General features: G+C 55.6%; 1 protein-coding gene across 1 annotated transcript; it reads left to right on the top strand.

Annotated features, from left to right (window-relative positions):
• Positions 1–7,148: 7,148 nt before the first annotated feature.
• LOC134413807 (keratin, type II cytoskeletal 4-like) lies at positions 7,149–12,505 on the top strand. Its single transcript, XM_063147854.1, has 9 exons — positions 7,149–7,652; positions 8,366–8,583; positions 9,652–9,712; positions 10,080–10,175; positions 10,267–10,431; positions 10,655–10,780; positions 11,151–11,371; positions 11,579–11,613; positions 11,715–12,505. The coding sequence occupies exons 1-9, from the start codon at positions 7,149–7,151 to the stop codon at positions 11,963–11,965; spliced, it is 1,677 nt and encodes a 558-aa protein (XP_063003924.1). The 3' UTR covers positions 11,966–12,505.
• The last annotated feature ends 4,055 nt before the right edge of the window (positions 12,506–16,560 follow it).

The raw sequence follows: 16,560 nt of genomic DNA, 5'->3' as shown, positions 1-16,560 counted from the left end.
GTCCTAGAATCTGTTTTAGAGTGCCAGGACCCATCTGTGGCTGCCAGGACCAATCCTGGGGTGCCCGGCTCCCTTCCTGGGGTGCCAGGACCCATCCCAAGGTGCCAATACCTATTTGGAGTTGCCTGGATCTCTCCCAGGTGCCAGGATCTATCTTGGGGTGCCCGGGTCGGTGTTGGGGTGCCAGAACCCGTCTGTGGGTGCCCGGGTTTGTTTTGGGGTATCAGGACTCGTCCTGGGGCACCTGGGTCCCTCCTGGGGTGTCTGTGACCGTGCCAACGTGCCCAGGTCCCTTTTTGGATGTCTGGCTGTGTTTTGGGGTGCCAGGACCCATCGTGGGCTGTCAATATCTGTTTGGGGGTCCCTCCTGGGGCATCAGGACCCTTCCAGGGGTGCCAGGACTTGTTTTGGGATAGCAGTCCCTGTTTTGGGGTGCCTGGGTCCTTTCTTGGACGCCCAGAGCAGTTTTAGGGTGTCTGTGCCCATCCCAAGCTGCCTAGGAGTGTTTTGGCACACCAGGACCCATCCCAGTTTTGGGGGGCCGTGGTCCCTTCTGGGATTCCAGGATCTGCCTCGGAGTGCCAGGGCTTTTTTGGGGGTGGCCATTTCCCTCAGGGGGTGCCAGGGCCCATCTCAGGGTGCCGGGGTCTGTTTTGGGGTTCCCGGATTCCCTCTGGGGTGCCAGAACCATTTCCAGGGTACTTGGGTCAGTTTGGGGGTACAAGTACCCACCCTGGGCCCCCAGAGCTCGTTTTGGGGTGCCTGCCTCTGTTTTGGAATGCCATGGCTTGTTTTGGGGTGCCAGGACCCCCTCTGGGACATCAGAATCCATTTTGGGGTGCCTGGGTCCCTTCCTGGGCTCATCCAGGGGTACCAGGGTCTGTTTTGGGGTGCCCGTGTCCCTCTAGGGGGGCTTTGTGGGGCCCTTTTCTCTCGGGGCGCCACCGCACCCCAAAACCCCTCGCTGCCCCCTGCCCCCCATTCTGGAGCAGCGGGGGGGGGGGGGGCAGCGGCCTCGTTTGGGGGTCCGGGGCCCCCCCAGTTGGTTTGGGGGTGTCGAAGGGGTGCCCTGGGCTGTTTGGGCGGGTGGCGGTGGAGATTTTGGGGGCACGGGCCATGTTTTGGGGGGCTCAGAGCCGTTTTGGGGGGCTCGGAGCCGCCCTGGAGGGGACCCCCCCCCCCCCCCCCCCCGGCCATCAATCATTAACCCCTCGGTGCCCGGGAGGGTTTGGGGCTGGCAGCAGATTCGGGGGTCCCTCCATGGCTTGGGGGGTGGCAGTGGCCACAGGGTCTGGCGGCCTTGCAGGTTTTGGGGTGCCCCCCCCCCCCCCCCCCCCAGTTCCATCCGCGGGCCGGGGGGTGACACGCGGTGTCCGTAATTCGTGCCAGCAGAGGGTTAATTAATCAATCTAATTAACGAAGGAGCTGGGGAGGCGCTGCAGTCCCGCAGCGCACGGAGCCCTCGGGGCTCTCCAGTTCCCCCCCAGGGGTTTTGGGGACCCTTCCCCGATTTGGAGGGTGGGGAGGGCTGGTCCCAAGCTGGGGGGGCTCCCTCAGAGCCACCGCGAGCCCCTCAAATCTGGGGAGTCCTCTCGGAGGCCCCGGGATTCGGGGGGGCCCTTGGGGTGAAGGGGGGCGCTGGCTCGAGGGGGGGCTGACACTGCCCCCCACCCTTAAAAAAGGGGCGATCAGCGGTGCCCCCCCCTTCCCCGGGGGGTTAAATTGGGGTCACCTCCCTGCACCCCCTTCCTGCCCCTCTGCCCCCGTGCCCGGTTTGGGGGCTCACGGGGTTCTTTGGGGCGGGGAGGGCTTGGGGGTGTTTGGGGTCTCCCCGCAGCCCTCAGAGCCCCCCGGCCCGCCCGGCCCGGTGATTTTGGGGTTCGCGGGCGCTGGAGGGCGGCAGAGGAGCGGGAATGGAGCCGCGGGCGGGGCTGGGGCAGCCGGGAGGTGGAACCCCCCCCAATTTCGGGCGGGGTGAGTCGGGAATGGGGAGGTCCCCATTGGGAATGGGGGGGTCCTCATTAGGAATGGGGGGTCCCCGCTCCGGAATGGGGGGTCCGGCTCCACGGGGAATTTGGGGGCTGGGGGGCGGTGGGGGGGGGGGTGGATCTGGGGGCAGATGGGGTTAGGGGGGAGCCTGATGGGTTTGGGGGGGTCGGGAGGGGTCTGGGGGGGTCTGGGGTAGATCTGGAGGTGCCGGGGGGGGCAGGGGGTGGGTCTGGGGGGGTTTGGGTGTTGGGGGCTGCGGGGTCTGGGGGAGGCTGGGGGTCGGGGGGGGTCTGGGGGTGTCTGCGGTGGTCTAGGAGTAGATGGGGGGCTGTGGGGGGTGTGGGGGGTGCAGCCGAGCGGGGGGGTCTGGGGTCTCAGGGGCTTCGGGGGTGTGGGGGGGATCTGTGGCGGTTGAGCCCCACGGACCAATTTCCTCCTGGTTGGAAACTGGGGGGTCACGGGGCCCATGCAGGGAAACTGAGGCAGGGATTGTTTGTGGGGGGAGCTGGAGCCCTGCGGCTCGGTGGGACCCCCGGGCTCTCACCCCGTGTCACCCTCGGCGCCGTCTGGACCCCGGGGGGTGGGAGAGGGCCCCTCCCGTGACCCCCTCGGTGCCAGCACCCCCTGCTCGCTTCGCCCCCTTCCCCACGCGGGGGCACCCCGGATCAGGGACGGGGCAGCCATGGGCGGTCTCTGGGGGCAGGGCTCTCACCCCGCCCCGCTGGGACATTGCGGGGGGACCTCGGGGGTCCCGGGGCACCCACGGGGTCCTGGCGGGGGGATTTGATCCCCCCCGATCACCCAAAGCTGCCAGCACTGGAGCTGCGGGCGCTGGACGTGCCCGGGGAGGGAAACTGAGGCACGGGGACATCGCGGGGATCCCTCCCCCCGCAGGATCTGACCCCGATCCCACCCTGGGGGTTCACGCCAGGACCTCGGGCTCCCCCAGGGCTGGGGGGGGGGCAGGCTGAGACCTGACCCAGCTCAGCCCATGGGTGGGGCCGTGACTCACCCGCCCGGGGGCGCCCCTTTGGTCTGGGGGGTCCCTGAGCCTTTCGGAGCATTGAGAGGGAGCCGGGAGAGGGGACCCGGACCCTGGGGTCCCTTTGGGCCCATTCTGGGGGCCCTTGAGGGGTGCTGGGGGACATGGGAGTCCTCCGGTGTCTGGGGCTGGGGTCGAGCTCGGGGTGTTTGGGTTTCACAGCTTTGGGTGTCCCGGCTCCTTCTGGGCTCACCTGGGTTCCTCTTGGGATGGGGGAGTGGGGTGAGGGGTTTGGGGGTGCTGAACCATTGGGGGCGGTTCTGGGGCCTCGTGAGGGCTGATGGAGGAAATGTGGGGGACCCTGCCCTTTGGGGGTCCCCCTGTGTCTGAGGGTGAGGTCAGGCCTGGGGGGCTTGGGGGTTTGTGTTTCCCCCCAGATTTTTCTGCTGGGGAACCTGAACCCCCATTTCCACCCCTGAGAGTCCATCCAAGCTCAGACCCCCCCAAATCCACGAATGGGCTTCTTCTCCTCCAACCCCACCTCCCCATGGAGGGGATCCCCAAAATCTGAGGGCTCAGACAGACACTTCCTGCCCCTCAAATGTTCCTGGATCAGGGAGTCCTCAGCCCCCATCTCTGTCTTTGTGGGACCCCCTTCAAACTCAACCCCCACAGATCCAGGTCCTGAATGGGCTCCTTCACCCCAAAACCCACCTCTCCACAGAGGGGACCCCCAAAATCAGGTGCTCAGGTGGGCACCTCCTCACACAGACGTGTCCAGGGTGTGTTTGGGGGGGGTCTCTGCCCCACAGTGGGGTATCCCTGCCTGTATTAGGGGTTGGTCCCTCGGCTGCCACCCGGGTGGGGTTTTGGGGTGCAGTGACAAGCTGGGGCCTGTCGGGCAATTAACTGCGTAATTAGCGTCAGGAGGAGCCGCCCAAACTCTCGGTACTTTCACACGCACGCCCCTGCACTCCTCTGCTCCCGGCAGCCCAAACCTCCTCCCGTGCCCTCCCCTCGATCCCCCGCAGCCCCCGGGGCTCTGCACCCCCCGACCCAGCACGTCTGGAGCCAGCGTTGCCTTTTTAACTGGGGGAGATGTGCAGCGCCCCCAGAGCTGGGGAACCCCAGGAAGGGGGGCCTGGGGGGTGGCTCGGGGTGTGGTCTCGTTTTTGGGACCCTGGTTGGGCTTTGGGGCGCATTCCAGCCCTTTAGGGGCTGTTCTGGGTTTGGGATCCCAAGGGCCGGGGGACGGTGGGGGAGAGGTGGATGCCGGGGTACCCTGGGGGGCAGCCCACCTCTTTCCCACCCTCAGGAATTTGGGGACGGGGTGATGCTGCAGCTGGGGGGCCTACTGAGTTCAACCCCCCCCATCCCAATGGTTTTCCCTCAAAAACACGGGATTCCCCCCCACCTTGAGCACCTGTCCCGACCCTTTTAACACTGAATTCACCCCATTTTGGTGTCCTTGTTTGCCCCACATGTGGGAAGAAACAGGGGGACCTGGGTATCCAGTGGGTGTTTATTCCCATGGCATATTCACGTGGATTCCTGTGGGACCCCCAGGGTCAGCCCCGCCCGTGTCTGGGGCCCACCCCCATGCTGTGACCCCCAGAAGGGTCCTCACCGCCTCATGGGGATCACGGGGGGCTGCAAGTGAGTGCCCCTTCCTGGGGCTGCCTCCCCAGGGATCCCAATCCTCCTTCCCTGGGATCTCTTTCCCAGCGCTGGGGCTCAGATGGGCTTTCCCTCTGGCTGGGCATGCTGTGGGATGCCCCCCGTGACAGTGGGACAGCAGGACAGGTGGCCCCAATGGCACCACAACAGGAATGAGCCAGCCCGCCCCTGGGGGCTGTGAGCTCCTTGTGAGCTCCTGCTGCCAGCCCTGCTCCCGCCGTGGATCCCAGGGCTCTCGGCAGTGCCAGGTGCCGCCCGTCTTCCGCAACACCCGCTTTGATCTCCCGGGAATCCATCTTGTTGTTCCAGCCGCCACCCCTCCTGCTCCCAGCCCTGCAATTTCCCAGCTCGGTGGCTGCCAACGGAGCAGCCAGGAGCTTCCGGATCTGAGGTTTTCCCAGTTGAACCCCGTCCCAGCACGGTTCTGGGGTGAAAACAGCTGGATCTGAGCTCTGGTTCTGCTGCACATTGCCCTGGTTGGGACTGCTGGGCACCCGTGCTGGTGGTCCCATGGGATACACGGGGAAGGTGGGAGGTGGGGTGCTGGGTGGGTGATGGTGGCCAAGACTGAGCAGAGGATGGTGTCCAATGCTGGCTGGTGATGTTGCTCAGAATTGGGTGGGTGTCCAACATTGGGTGGCCGACACTGAGTGGGGGATGGCCCTCCATGGGTGCCAGTGTGTTAGGTGGGTGATGGTGGCCAACACTGGTGGGTGGATGGTGGCCAATGCTGGCTGGTGATGTTGCTCAGAATTGGGTGGGTGATGGTGGCCAGCACTGGTTGGGTGGCACTGGCCAACCTTGGACCCTCAGCTTTGCTCCTGATGCATTCCTATCCCGGCAAGTGCTGGAGCATCCGAGATGCTCCACCTTGGAGTTCAGGAGGGATTTGGGAACTGATCCCACGTCCCAGTGAGGTGTCTTCACCCCTTGGTGGCAGGGTGGGGCAGGGCTTTGCTGGCCCGGCAGCTGCTTGGGCAAGTGCTGGGCTGGCCGCAGGGCAGCAGCTGGGCCAGGAGCTGCCGCTGGAGCCACCCTGGGAACTCCTGGCAGGAATGCTCTCCGCCCGGGCTCCAACAGGTTCATTCGGTTTTGGGGCTGATCTGCCGGTTGCGTAAGGTGAGGAGAAGCAGCCGCCGCCTTCTTCCGCCAGTTCAAACCGCTTCTCTTCTCCAGCTGGAAAGCTGGGGAACCCCGGAGGGTGGGAGGGGGTTTCCAGGTGGGGTTGGGGCATGCAGGACACGCATTGTTCGAGGGGAGCATCAACTTCCCCGTTCCCTGCACTGCAAATTCCCTGGGGCTGAAAATTCTGGGGCTTCAGGAATCCCCAGTGAGATTCAGGAGGAAACACCGGGACATGCACCCAGACCTAGATTTACATCTTTTCAGTGAAAAAAAAAAGCCGGGGTGAACAGTCTTGGAGCTGAAACTGGTTCCACAAGCCCCTCCCAATAGACGGGATAATCCAGAGCTGGATTTTATTGGCAGTGTGGGGTTGGGGGAAGTTTTGAGGCTTTTTATTTGTTTTAACAGTGGGATAAACCGGGATCTTCAATGGACGCAGCTCAACACCTCATTTAAATAGAAATTTAAAGCAATTAAGCAATTAAATTGTGTTGTTTTAACAATGGGGTAGGCTGGGAGTGGCTTTGCTGAATACTATGTGCTGTGGAGGGACTGGAGATCCACAGGGACCCTCAGGAAACATCACAAAATCCCTGGAAGATTCCTCAGAGGAGGGATGTGAGCCCCTGTCAAAGTTGTGGGTCAGGGAACAGTCTTGATCCTGCTGGGGTGTGCCCAACACATATATTGGGATATTTCAGTCTCTGCAAATCCCAGTGTGTCCCGCCCAGCTCAACTCGTCACTCAGAGGAATCCGGAATGACTTCAAAATGCTTCAGAAGGTTTAAGAAGGTTTTAAAATCACATATTGACATAAAAGTAGTTTTAGAACCCTGCCCAACACTAATGCTCCCAGTTGTGAAACTCTTTGGACAACCCACATCACCCCTCCTCGGAGCAGGAGGTTGAAACTGAGTGCATCTGAGGGTGTGCCTGGGAGCCTGGGTTTTTGTTGGAATTCAGTGAACCCAGCCCCTGGAGTCAGGCCGAAAGTGACAGATTTAGCTAAAACAAGGGTTTCCCTCGAGGGTGCGATACATCAGAGAGTTCACGGGGCTTTGGCCACGGCCCAGGGAATTTGGGTTGGAGTTCGCCTCCAACACCAACAATACTTTTGTTTTTCTTTGCACTCTGGGGAGTGTTTGCAGGCAGGTCATGGTTGTGCCAAAGTGAGGAGGGCGTCCTTTCAAACCTGAAAACAATGAAGAGAATGAAACAATCCCCAAAAGGTGACATCTCCACTCCCCCCTGGCACCGACCAACTCCCTGTGCCCATAAAAAGGGGCACCCAGCAGCTGCTCCCACAGACTTGGCTTCTCTCGCCTCTCAAGCCCCAGCCTCAGCTTTGTGCTCAGAACTTTGGGGACCCTTCACCATGTCTCGCCAGTCCTGCGCTCTTGGCAAGGGGTTCAGCTCCAGCTCCGTGTGCTTCGGGGGCAAGAGCAAGGTCACGTTTGGCGCCGTGCCCCGTGGAGGATGCCGGGGAGCTGCGGGCGGCTTCAGCAGCAGGAGCCTCTATTCCCTGGGGGGCAGTAAAAGCACCTCCTTGGGAGGATTTGGGGGGGCTGCTGGTGCCTGCAGAGGCTTTGGTGGCCAAGGAGGCTTCGGCTTTGGGGCCGGAGCAGGATTTGGGGGTGGCTATGGTGCAGGGGGCTTTGGTGGAGGCCTTGGCAGTGGCTTTGGTGGAGGATTTGACGGTGGGATGGGGGGCCAGGGCTACCCCCCATGCCCCCCGGGCGGCATCAGGGAGGTGACCATCAACCAGAGCCTGCTGGCCCCCCTCAATCTCGAGATTGACCCCGAGATCCAGAAGGTTCGGACACAGGAGCGGGAGGAGATCAAGAAACTCAATGACAAATTTGCCTCCTTCATCGACAAGGTTTGGAGGGGCTTCACTCCAGGATGGGCTCTTGAGGGTGGGAATGACCAGGAGATGCTCATCCAGGGGCACCCAGAGCTGCAGTTGCCCAGATCACCATAAACTGAAGGTGTTCAGAGCTGTTTTTAAGGGGAAAATGGGCTATTTTATGGGGAACATTGGGCTGCTTTGAAGGAGCAGGTGAAGTTTTTTGGGTGTTTGGGGCTATTTTTAATGGGATTTTGGGTGCTTTAGACTTCTTTTAAGAAGATTATGTGACTTTAGGTGACTTGAGCTATTTTAAAGCAGGAGGTGCAATTTTTTTTTTTAAATATTTTCATGGAGATGTTGGGATTTGGGGTGTTTTGGACTCTTTTTAAGGAGAAGATGGGATGCATAGTGATTTAGGCTTTTTTAAGGAAACAATTGGACTTTTTGGCTGTTTTGGTCTATTTTGAAGGTGTTGGGACTCTTTTGGCTATTTTGAACAAGAAGATGCCAAAGCCATGAAGTTCATTGTGTTTCTTCTATTTAGAGGCTCCAAAATTGGGAAGGGGACGTGACCCCCTTTTGCCCACTCGCCCCATTCACTGTGGTCCTACCTGTCCTGTAGGACTGGGGAGTTATCACACATTAAACGGGAATAAAATATGGAAAGCACATGGGGGAAAAAAATAATCAATAAAAAGTTGGGGTTTTGAAGGGAGAATCTGACTCTTTCCCCACCTGTTCAGGTCCGGTTCCTGGAGCAGCAGAACCGAGTCCTGGAGACCAAGTGGAAGCTGCTGCAGGAACAGGGCGGTGCAGGAACGGGGGGCAGGAACCTGGACCCTTTCTTTGAGACCTACATCAGTGGGCTGAGGAAGCAGCTGGATTGTCTCTCCAGTGAGAAGCACCAGCTGGACACAGAGCTGAAGAGCTTCCAGGACATGGTGGAGGACTTCAAGACAAAGTAGGTTGCTTGAGGTGTCTGGTGGTGAATAATCAGAGAGAAAAACTCACTTCAAACAGTGAAAAAAAGGAGAAATATTGATAATAATTATCAATATTGATTTTTTTTTCCCGATGGTTAGAAAATGTAAAATGTTTTGGGAAAAGTGAGTTTGGATGAAAAGTGGTGCTTTTTCAAGGTATTTCTCAACTTTTCTCAGATTTTTTCAATATATTGCTTGAATTGTGTTTCTTCCTGAAGGAGGATCCTCCACTTTTTGTCTTCTTCAAGAAGGAATTCCTTAAGAATCAGTGACATTATGATTTAATTCATTAATGAGTTGCTAAACCCAGCTCTAATTTCCTTATGGATTTCCTCATGATTCTTTCACATAATATCATTCAGGATTTGAGGGTTTCTGGTTTCTGTGGAAGGCTGACAAGAAGTAAAAAAAAAAATATTTCCTGCTGTTAGTTATTATAATATATAATTTATTTTAGTCTATAAATATGAACATAAAATGTGTCCAGTTTGAAAAAATAGAACAAAGACTGGAGAAAGGAATTCACTTGAGGAATTACAAAAAACATTCGGCAAAGAAGTCTGGGAATCATGGGAATCCACAAGACCTGGGATCTACCAGAGGCTGCTGAGTGAAAATTGACTTTATATATGGAGACAAGCATCTGGAAAATTTGAGTCCATTTGGGATTCTGGGGTGTCTTGGGCAGGATCAGGATCTGATATCGATGATCCCTCTGAGCCCCTTCCAAATCAGGCGATTCCATGATACCTGTGAGGAGCTGAAGGTTCTTGGATCTTGCAGAAGGAGCTTGGAGTGGCTGCAAGCACCACGACTCCCTTTAGCAGAGCCAGAATTCCTCTTTCCAGGCTTTCCTCACCCAGGTGCTGGAAGTGCAGGAGCCAGGGCTTGTCCTGAAAGGCGAAGTGCAATTCCCTGTCCATAAATCTCCCTTATGGCAGATCTATTTTTGCTGGGTTTATGAGTCTGAGGCCAACAATGTTCATTAGCCTGAGCCGGAGCCAAAACAAGCAGCCTGATTCCATCTCCCTCCTTCCCATCCACAGGTACGAGGAAGAGATAAACAAAAGGACGGCGGCTGAGAATGAATTTGTGCTCCTGAAGAAGGTCAAGTCCTTGCTTTCACCTAAAAGGACGCCAGGAGAGCTGGAGAGGGACTTTGGACAATGGCCTGGGGTGACAGGACACAGGGAATGGCTTCCCACTGCCAGAGGACAGGGATAGATGGGATATTGGACAGGGATTCTTCCCTGTGAGGGTGGGGAGAAGCTGTGGCTGCCTGACTCCTGGAAGTGTCCCAGGCCAGGCTGGACGGGACTTGGAGCAGCCTGGGAGAGTGGAAGGTGTCCCTGTCCATGGAAGGAGGTGGAATTGCATTTAATTTCCTTCCAACTCAGACTGTTCCATGATTCCATGAAATTTTAGATTAACTGGTGTGTGCTGAGCTGGTTTTCTCATCCCATCTCTGCTGCAGGACGTGGATGGAGTCTACATGGCCAAAGTGGAACTCCAGGGTAAACTGGATTCTCTGTCGGATGAGATCAACTTCCTCAAGTGTCTTTACGAGGCCGTGAGTACAGTGGGGCACTGGGATGGGGGAGAGTTGTGGCACCATAAGGAAGCTCTGGAAGGGCTAAATCCGGGTTGGGCATCACCTGCAGGAGCTGGCCCAGATGCAGAAGACGGTGTCCGACACCTCGGTGGTGCTGTCCATGGACAACAACCGGAGCCTGGACCTGGACAGCATCATCGCCGAGGTGAAGGCGCAGTACGAGGAGATCGCCAACCGCAGCCGGCTGGAGGCTGAGTCCTGGTACCGGTGCAAGGTGAGGGTCGCACACTCTGCTGGGGCTCTCCAGTGTCCAAGAGGATGGGAGAGCTGCTACTGGTGGCAGCTCAGGCCATGGCAAGATCTGGAACATTGCTGGTGCTGGCCCATCCAGAGTGGACCTGGCACCGATTTGCTCTCCTTGGCTTCCCTGTGGTGATGTGGGAGCAGCTGTGAGGTTACAATGGACTCAACATGCTCCTCCTGCTTCATCCCACCAGTATGAGGAGCTGCAGGCAACCGCAGGCAAGCATGGAGACAGCCTCAAGGACACCAAGACCGAGATCTCAGAGCTCAACCGCATGATCCAGAGGATCCGGGCTGAGATCGACAGTGTGAAGAAGCAGGTGGGGGTTATGTTTTTGGAGCAATGGGGAGGACCTCTTGGTCATGCCTTTTGAAACTTCCCTGAAGGGAAAAATGTGTGGTGGGAATTGTTGGGTGTGGGAGGGACCTGGGAATAGCTGAGCCTGAGTGGCTCTGGCACATGTTGCCCAGAGAAGTTATGGATGCTCCATCCATGGAAGTGTCCAAGGCCAGGTAGGACATGGCTTGGAGCAACGTGGGATAGTGGAAGGTGTTCCTGTGCATGCTCCAGATCATCTTCAAGGTCCTGTCCAACCCAAACCATTACATGTTTCTCTGCTCTGGGATTATGGCTGCATCTCTCACTGGCTGCTCCCACCCTACTCATCCCCCCCATGCCTTGCCCTCCAGTGTGAGACCATTCAGACGTCGATTGCGGATGCAGAGCAGCGCGGGGAGGTGGCTCTCAAGGATGCCAGGGATAAACTGGCCGAGCTGGAGACAGCCCTGCAGAAAGCCAAGGCTGACATGGCCCGGCAGCTCCGGGAGTACCAGGAGCTCATGAACGTCAAACTGGCCCTGGACGTGGAGATTGCGACCTACAGGAAGCTGCTGGAGGGCGAGGAGTGCAGGTGGGTGGGATACAGCCAGAACTCCAGTGTATCCTGATCAGTCAATGGGAAAAATGTGTACCATCATCTTCATAAACATTAACGGTGTTGTTATGAGCCGTGGACCATGGTCCTGTGGCTGTGACAGTGGACCAATCCTGACTTCGTGGAGTTGAACCCCTCCAGATGCTCTGGCTGGATTTGACACTCCATCTCGTTTCCTTGCAGGATGTCTGGAGAATGCCAGAGCTCTGTCAGCATCTGTAAGTACTGTTCCCACAGGAGTGTGGTGGGCTGGGACTGGTGCTCCCAAACTTCTTTGTGGCATCAGAGGTAACCTGGTGCCTTTTGTTCCTCTCTGCAGCCGTGGTGGGCGGCAGCAGCTCCGTGGGAGGTGGATATGGCAGCGGACTGTGCCTTGGAGGAGGAGGAATTGGCTTTGGAAGCGGGAAAGGCAGCTGCAACACGGGCGGTGCTGGTTTATGCTTCAGCCTGGGTGGGGGTGGATTTGGTTCTGGGGGTGGATTTTGCTCCCTGGGTGGGGGATCTAACTCGGTGGTGGTGGGGGGATCTGGCTCCATCCTGAAGAACAGTGGCCCCACCAGGAGGGCATAGGAAAGGGATCAACCCCCTGACTGCGGCAGCCGGAGGAGAAAGGGAGCGAACTGCACGATGACCCCCCAGTGACCACCTGGTAAGGACTGAGATTCCCAACAGCAGCCAAGAACAGCTCAATCCCTTGTGCTGGACATCAAGGTGCCCAGCTCTCCTTTGGGAGCGGGACCTGCCCATTCATGGGATCCCCAAACCTGGCTGTGATGAGCCCAGCACCCTCCAAGCAAGAGGTGCCCGACCACAGGCAGGAGTGGGGATGGATCCGAGCGCAGCTCCGAGTGTGCAGGGGAGCCTTGGCTTCTCTCAGGCTCTTGTGCTGGATCCAGCCGTGGTGCAACTTTAATCAATGTCACTCATCAGCCGCAGCTCGAGCTCCAAAACAGGAATTTCCTCCTGGTGCCTTGGCTGAAGATGTTTCTCACCCAACTGACTTTTTAGTTTGCTCCCCCAGAAGTTTCACTCGTGCTGTTGTAAAATGTTTATTTTTACTCAGGGTTCACCTTTTCCTTGGGACCATGGGAACAATCACGTGTGTTTGCTTAAGCCTTTCTCCTTGGCATGTGCCATCCCCCAATAAACATAAGAGGCAGAAACTTGGTGTGGTTTTCTCCCTAACCAAAGAGTTTCATGTCGTAACAAGTCTCATCTTCTGATGAGATCTGAAAACATTTCCTGACTTTCTCCTGCCCTTTGAAGTCTGAATTTAAAGGAACTCAGGTGAAGGGGCAACCGGGTCTCCTCTCGCCCCTCTGTCTCCAAAAATGTGGGGAGTTTGTGACTTTTGCAGAACAAGGAGGGTCTCACCAGGGAGGCTGAAGGGACGTTGGGTGCAAAATGACAGTGACACATTTGGGGTGTCTGGTGACAGCCCTGGGAACGAGCCTACTCCTAGCAGAGAGAAAGAGGCAGCCCCTGGATCCTCCTATATGTCCTGCAGGATCCCTGGACGTGGCAGAGATTGTTGTTCCACCATTGTCCCCACCAGGTCTGAGCAGACTTTCAGACTCTGTAGATTTTAGGAGACTCTTCCCTTCCTTCTTCTCTTCCTAAAGCCTTTCCATGCTGGAGTTAGGCAATTTGGGATGTTCCCCAGCTATCCCACCTCTCCCTGGCCACTGTGCCTGACCACACAACTGCCCATCCTGTCTACCGAGGTGGCCCCAGCTGGGGCTGCCACAGCTGGAGCTCCCAGGACACTCTTTGTGCACACTCCAGGTACTTTAGGAGCATCCTACCATGGTTGGTGTGGGAGAAGGAAGAACAGTCATCACCCCTCCAAATAATTTGGAGTTAATTCCTTGGTGTACATTATTTTGGACCCAGCCCTGCAGCTTTTCCTACTGTCTGCACTCATCAAGGATCCATGGATTGCTCTTAAGGCATCTCCAAAAGGTAACTGAGACCATGGGAAGAGACCTTTCCCCCCATGCTCCACCAAACCACACCCCTCCCCAAAAGCAGAGTATTTGGGTAAATTTTGATCCCCAAACTCCTGCTGTGGTTTGACCTCTTGCTCAGGAGACCTTGAATCACATCCCTGGCCAACCACAGCCTGTGCTTGGGGTGACTCATCCCATTTCTCCCATGTTCCATTCTGAGCTGGTAAAGGCTGAAGACATCCAGTACCAGCAGTGACAGGCGGAATGTCACAATGGAATGTCACAATGCTGCCAGCACGGGCTTGTCACTGCTTGGGTGGGGACATGGTTTGAGCGGTGGTTAAACATTCAGGGAGTTGTAAAAGTGACCTGAAGTGCTGTTGAAAAGGCACTGACTTCCCTCGGAGTCACCCCAATCCCTCGGAGTCACCCCAATCCAAAGTCGCTCCCAGCAGTGACTCCTCCCTGAGGAGAGCCAAAGGGCTTCTCCAGGAGCACAAAGGCTGTCGCTACAACAAACATACTTACAAGTCCCTCCCTTTTTGTTCCTGGGATTGCACCAGCAATTAGGGAAAAATTATCCCAGGCTGGACACAGAGGTGGTATAATTTCTGCCTCTGGTTGGAGGAGAGACAATGGTTTCCATGGTCTGAAAACAGGATTGGATTCATCAGGGTTTGTCCCTGCCCATGGCAGGGAATGGACCAAGATGAACTTTAAGGTGCTTTCCAGCCCAAACCATTCCATGATTCTGTGATTTCATGGTTTCCTCTCAGTTATTCAAGGCCTGTGTATTTTCACAGCAACATGGAACAGTCTGGGTGGGAAGTGACCTCTGAAGGTCATTTTCCTGCACTGGGGGTTCCAGGAGAGCTGTAGAGGGACTTGGAAAGGACCTGAAATGGTGGGCTAAGGGGTGATGGCATCCAACTGGAAGAGGGCAGGACTAGATGGGATATCTGTAAGGAATTCCTCCCTGTGAGGGTGGTGAGGGCCTGAAATGGATTTTCTGGAAAAGCTGTGCCTGCTGCATCCCTGGAAGTGCCCAATTCCAGGCTGGATGGGGCTTGGGGAGAGTGAGGTCTGCTGGAAGAAGTCCCTGCCCATGGCAGGGGCAGGATGGGCTGATCTTTCCACTCTTTTCCCACCAAGCCATTCCAACTCTGCCCATCATGTCTGAACCGGGAGGTGATATCAATACCCAAATCCCAGTTCGATTTCCTAAGCTTGGCTGGAGCCAGGGCCGTGACTCAACGCTCTGCGTTATCTCTCCACGGGCGCTCGGGGCTCTGCCGTTTGCTGACTCGGGAACTCTCTTCCCCTGGGAACAGGAGAACTTTCAGATCGTGTCATCCCGCCCACAGAAGGAGAAAAAAATCCCAACAAAAATCCCCCAGGAAAGCGTAACCAGAGGTTTGATAACACTGAGGATGGTGGGTCTTGGCTAGGCAGTGCCCCAGCCCCCATTTTTATTATCTGTGTATTGATTTCTTGTCTAATTTTTTTTATTTATTACCTATTAAAACCTCTGTCCAACCCACAACCCCTCTCTTCCTTAGCTCTTGCAGTGAGGTTTTGATATTATATATATTTTTCAAAAGTAAGACTTGAAGATCTTGAAAGTCTTTTCCAGTCTTAACAATTCTATGATTACCTGACTTTTCTTAGCCTTATCTACCCCCCTAATCCATCTCCTTGAGTCCTTCCAGACCCACACGGGTCCTGGAGGTGGGATAAACACAGGGAATGTCATGTTTTCCAGTGGAAATGCCAGTTTAGCTGCATATCCGGGTCCCAAGGCACTTTTGAAAATGGGTGTCTGGGCAATATTTTTAGAGGTATTTAAACATCTGATGATACCAGAAGTTGCTGGTGTGGATTTTCCAGAAGCTCTTAATTAACATGTGTCCTGTGAGAATTCTGAGAGCTGCACCACATGGCTGCCAGCACAGTTAGGTGTCTCCAGAGCTGCGAGTTTGGACTTCAATATGGCCTAGGTGGCTTTAAAATGTTGAAAAGTAATTAAAAAAAAAAGCTATTTTTTTCTATAAAAAAAGAAAATGAGACTAATTGCTGCTTGGCAAGCAAGGCAAAAGGGTGGATCTGTGATGGATTTTTGGATTAAATGACTTACAGAGTCAGCCTGAATCACTCCATGATTCTCTGAAGGGTGGTGCATGCCCAATACCTGGAAATGTCCATGGCCAGGTTGGACAGGGTCTTGGAGCCACCTAGGATAGTGGGTGTCCCTGCCCATGGCAGGAAGTGGAATGAGATGGGCTTTAAGGTCCTTTTCAACCCAAACCATTCTGGAATTCTGTGAAGGATCATAGTCTGAATCCACCCTCGGTTGGGGATCTGAACTGGATGATTCTGACAAACTCCTGCCTTTCTAAAATCCACATCTGCCAAAGATATATTTACATACAAACACCAAAATAAGTGAAACATCTGAAAAGCATGGTGATTCCTCCAAGCCCTGTGCTCTCTGGATTTTCACATCTCTATAAATGAGTTGAGCTCTATTAATTGCATTTAAATTGTTCCAGGGCATGTGATGTGGGAAGCAAGGTTTGGGATCCCTCCTCCCACTGCACTGGGGCTGTCCCTCCATCTTTCTGCACGTCCCACCATGGCAGCCGGTGCCTGGTGTCTCCTCATGGTCCTGAAGTTTTCAGAAAATCCTACACAGGTTTCCCGGATAGGGTATTTCCTCACCAGCGCTGAGATTATCTTGGCATGAAGACAGTGGGACATGCTTTAGTCCAACAATAAATGAATTTCCAGTGCCAGCACCGGCGTCTCGTCACCGGTGAGGTTTTATTTATCAAAAAGGTGCAGAGCCTCATCAAAATGCAATTTGCTGAGCTCTGGCGGTAGATTGAGAAACTCAATTCTCCAAGCCAAAGGCAATTTTCCAAGTAAAAAGAAGGCTGAGGGTGTAACTTAGGTGTGTTTTGGGAACTGTGAAAGCCGGGCTACAACTTGGCATGAACTGCAATGCCTGCCTGCAATGGGGCTTTGGAGTGAGAGATTTAAAGATAAATACAAGCAGGGAAACAACCCCAGTGGATAAAAGGTGGAAAAAAAATGCCTAGTATATCCCAGGGAGGCTCTTGCTGCTCCACAAGGTGTAGGATTCCTTAGTCGTGGAGTGCTGGGAGCCCCATTTGGATATTTTTTGCTTTTTCTCCTGCATTAGAGGGTGTGTTTCTG

This window comes from Melospiza melodia, unplaced genomic scaffold, assembly GCF_035770615.1.
Source record: "Melospiza melodia melodia isolate bMelMel2 unplaced genomic scaffold, bMelMel2.pri scaffold_51, whole genome shotgun sequence".
NCBI lineage: Eukaryota > Metazoa > Chordata > Aves > Passeriformes > Passerellidae > Melospiza > Melospiza melodia.
Note: the sequence above shows the minus strand (reverse complement) of the source record. Positions and strands in the feature narration are given on the sequence as shown.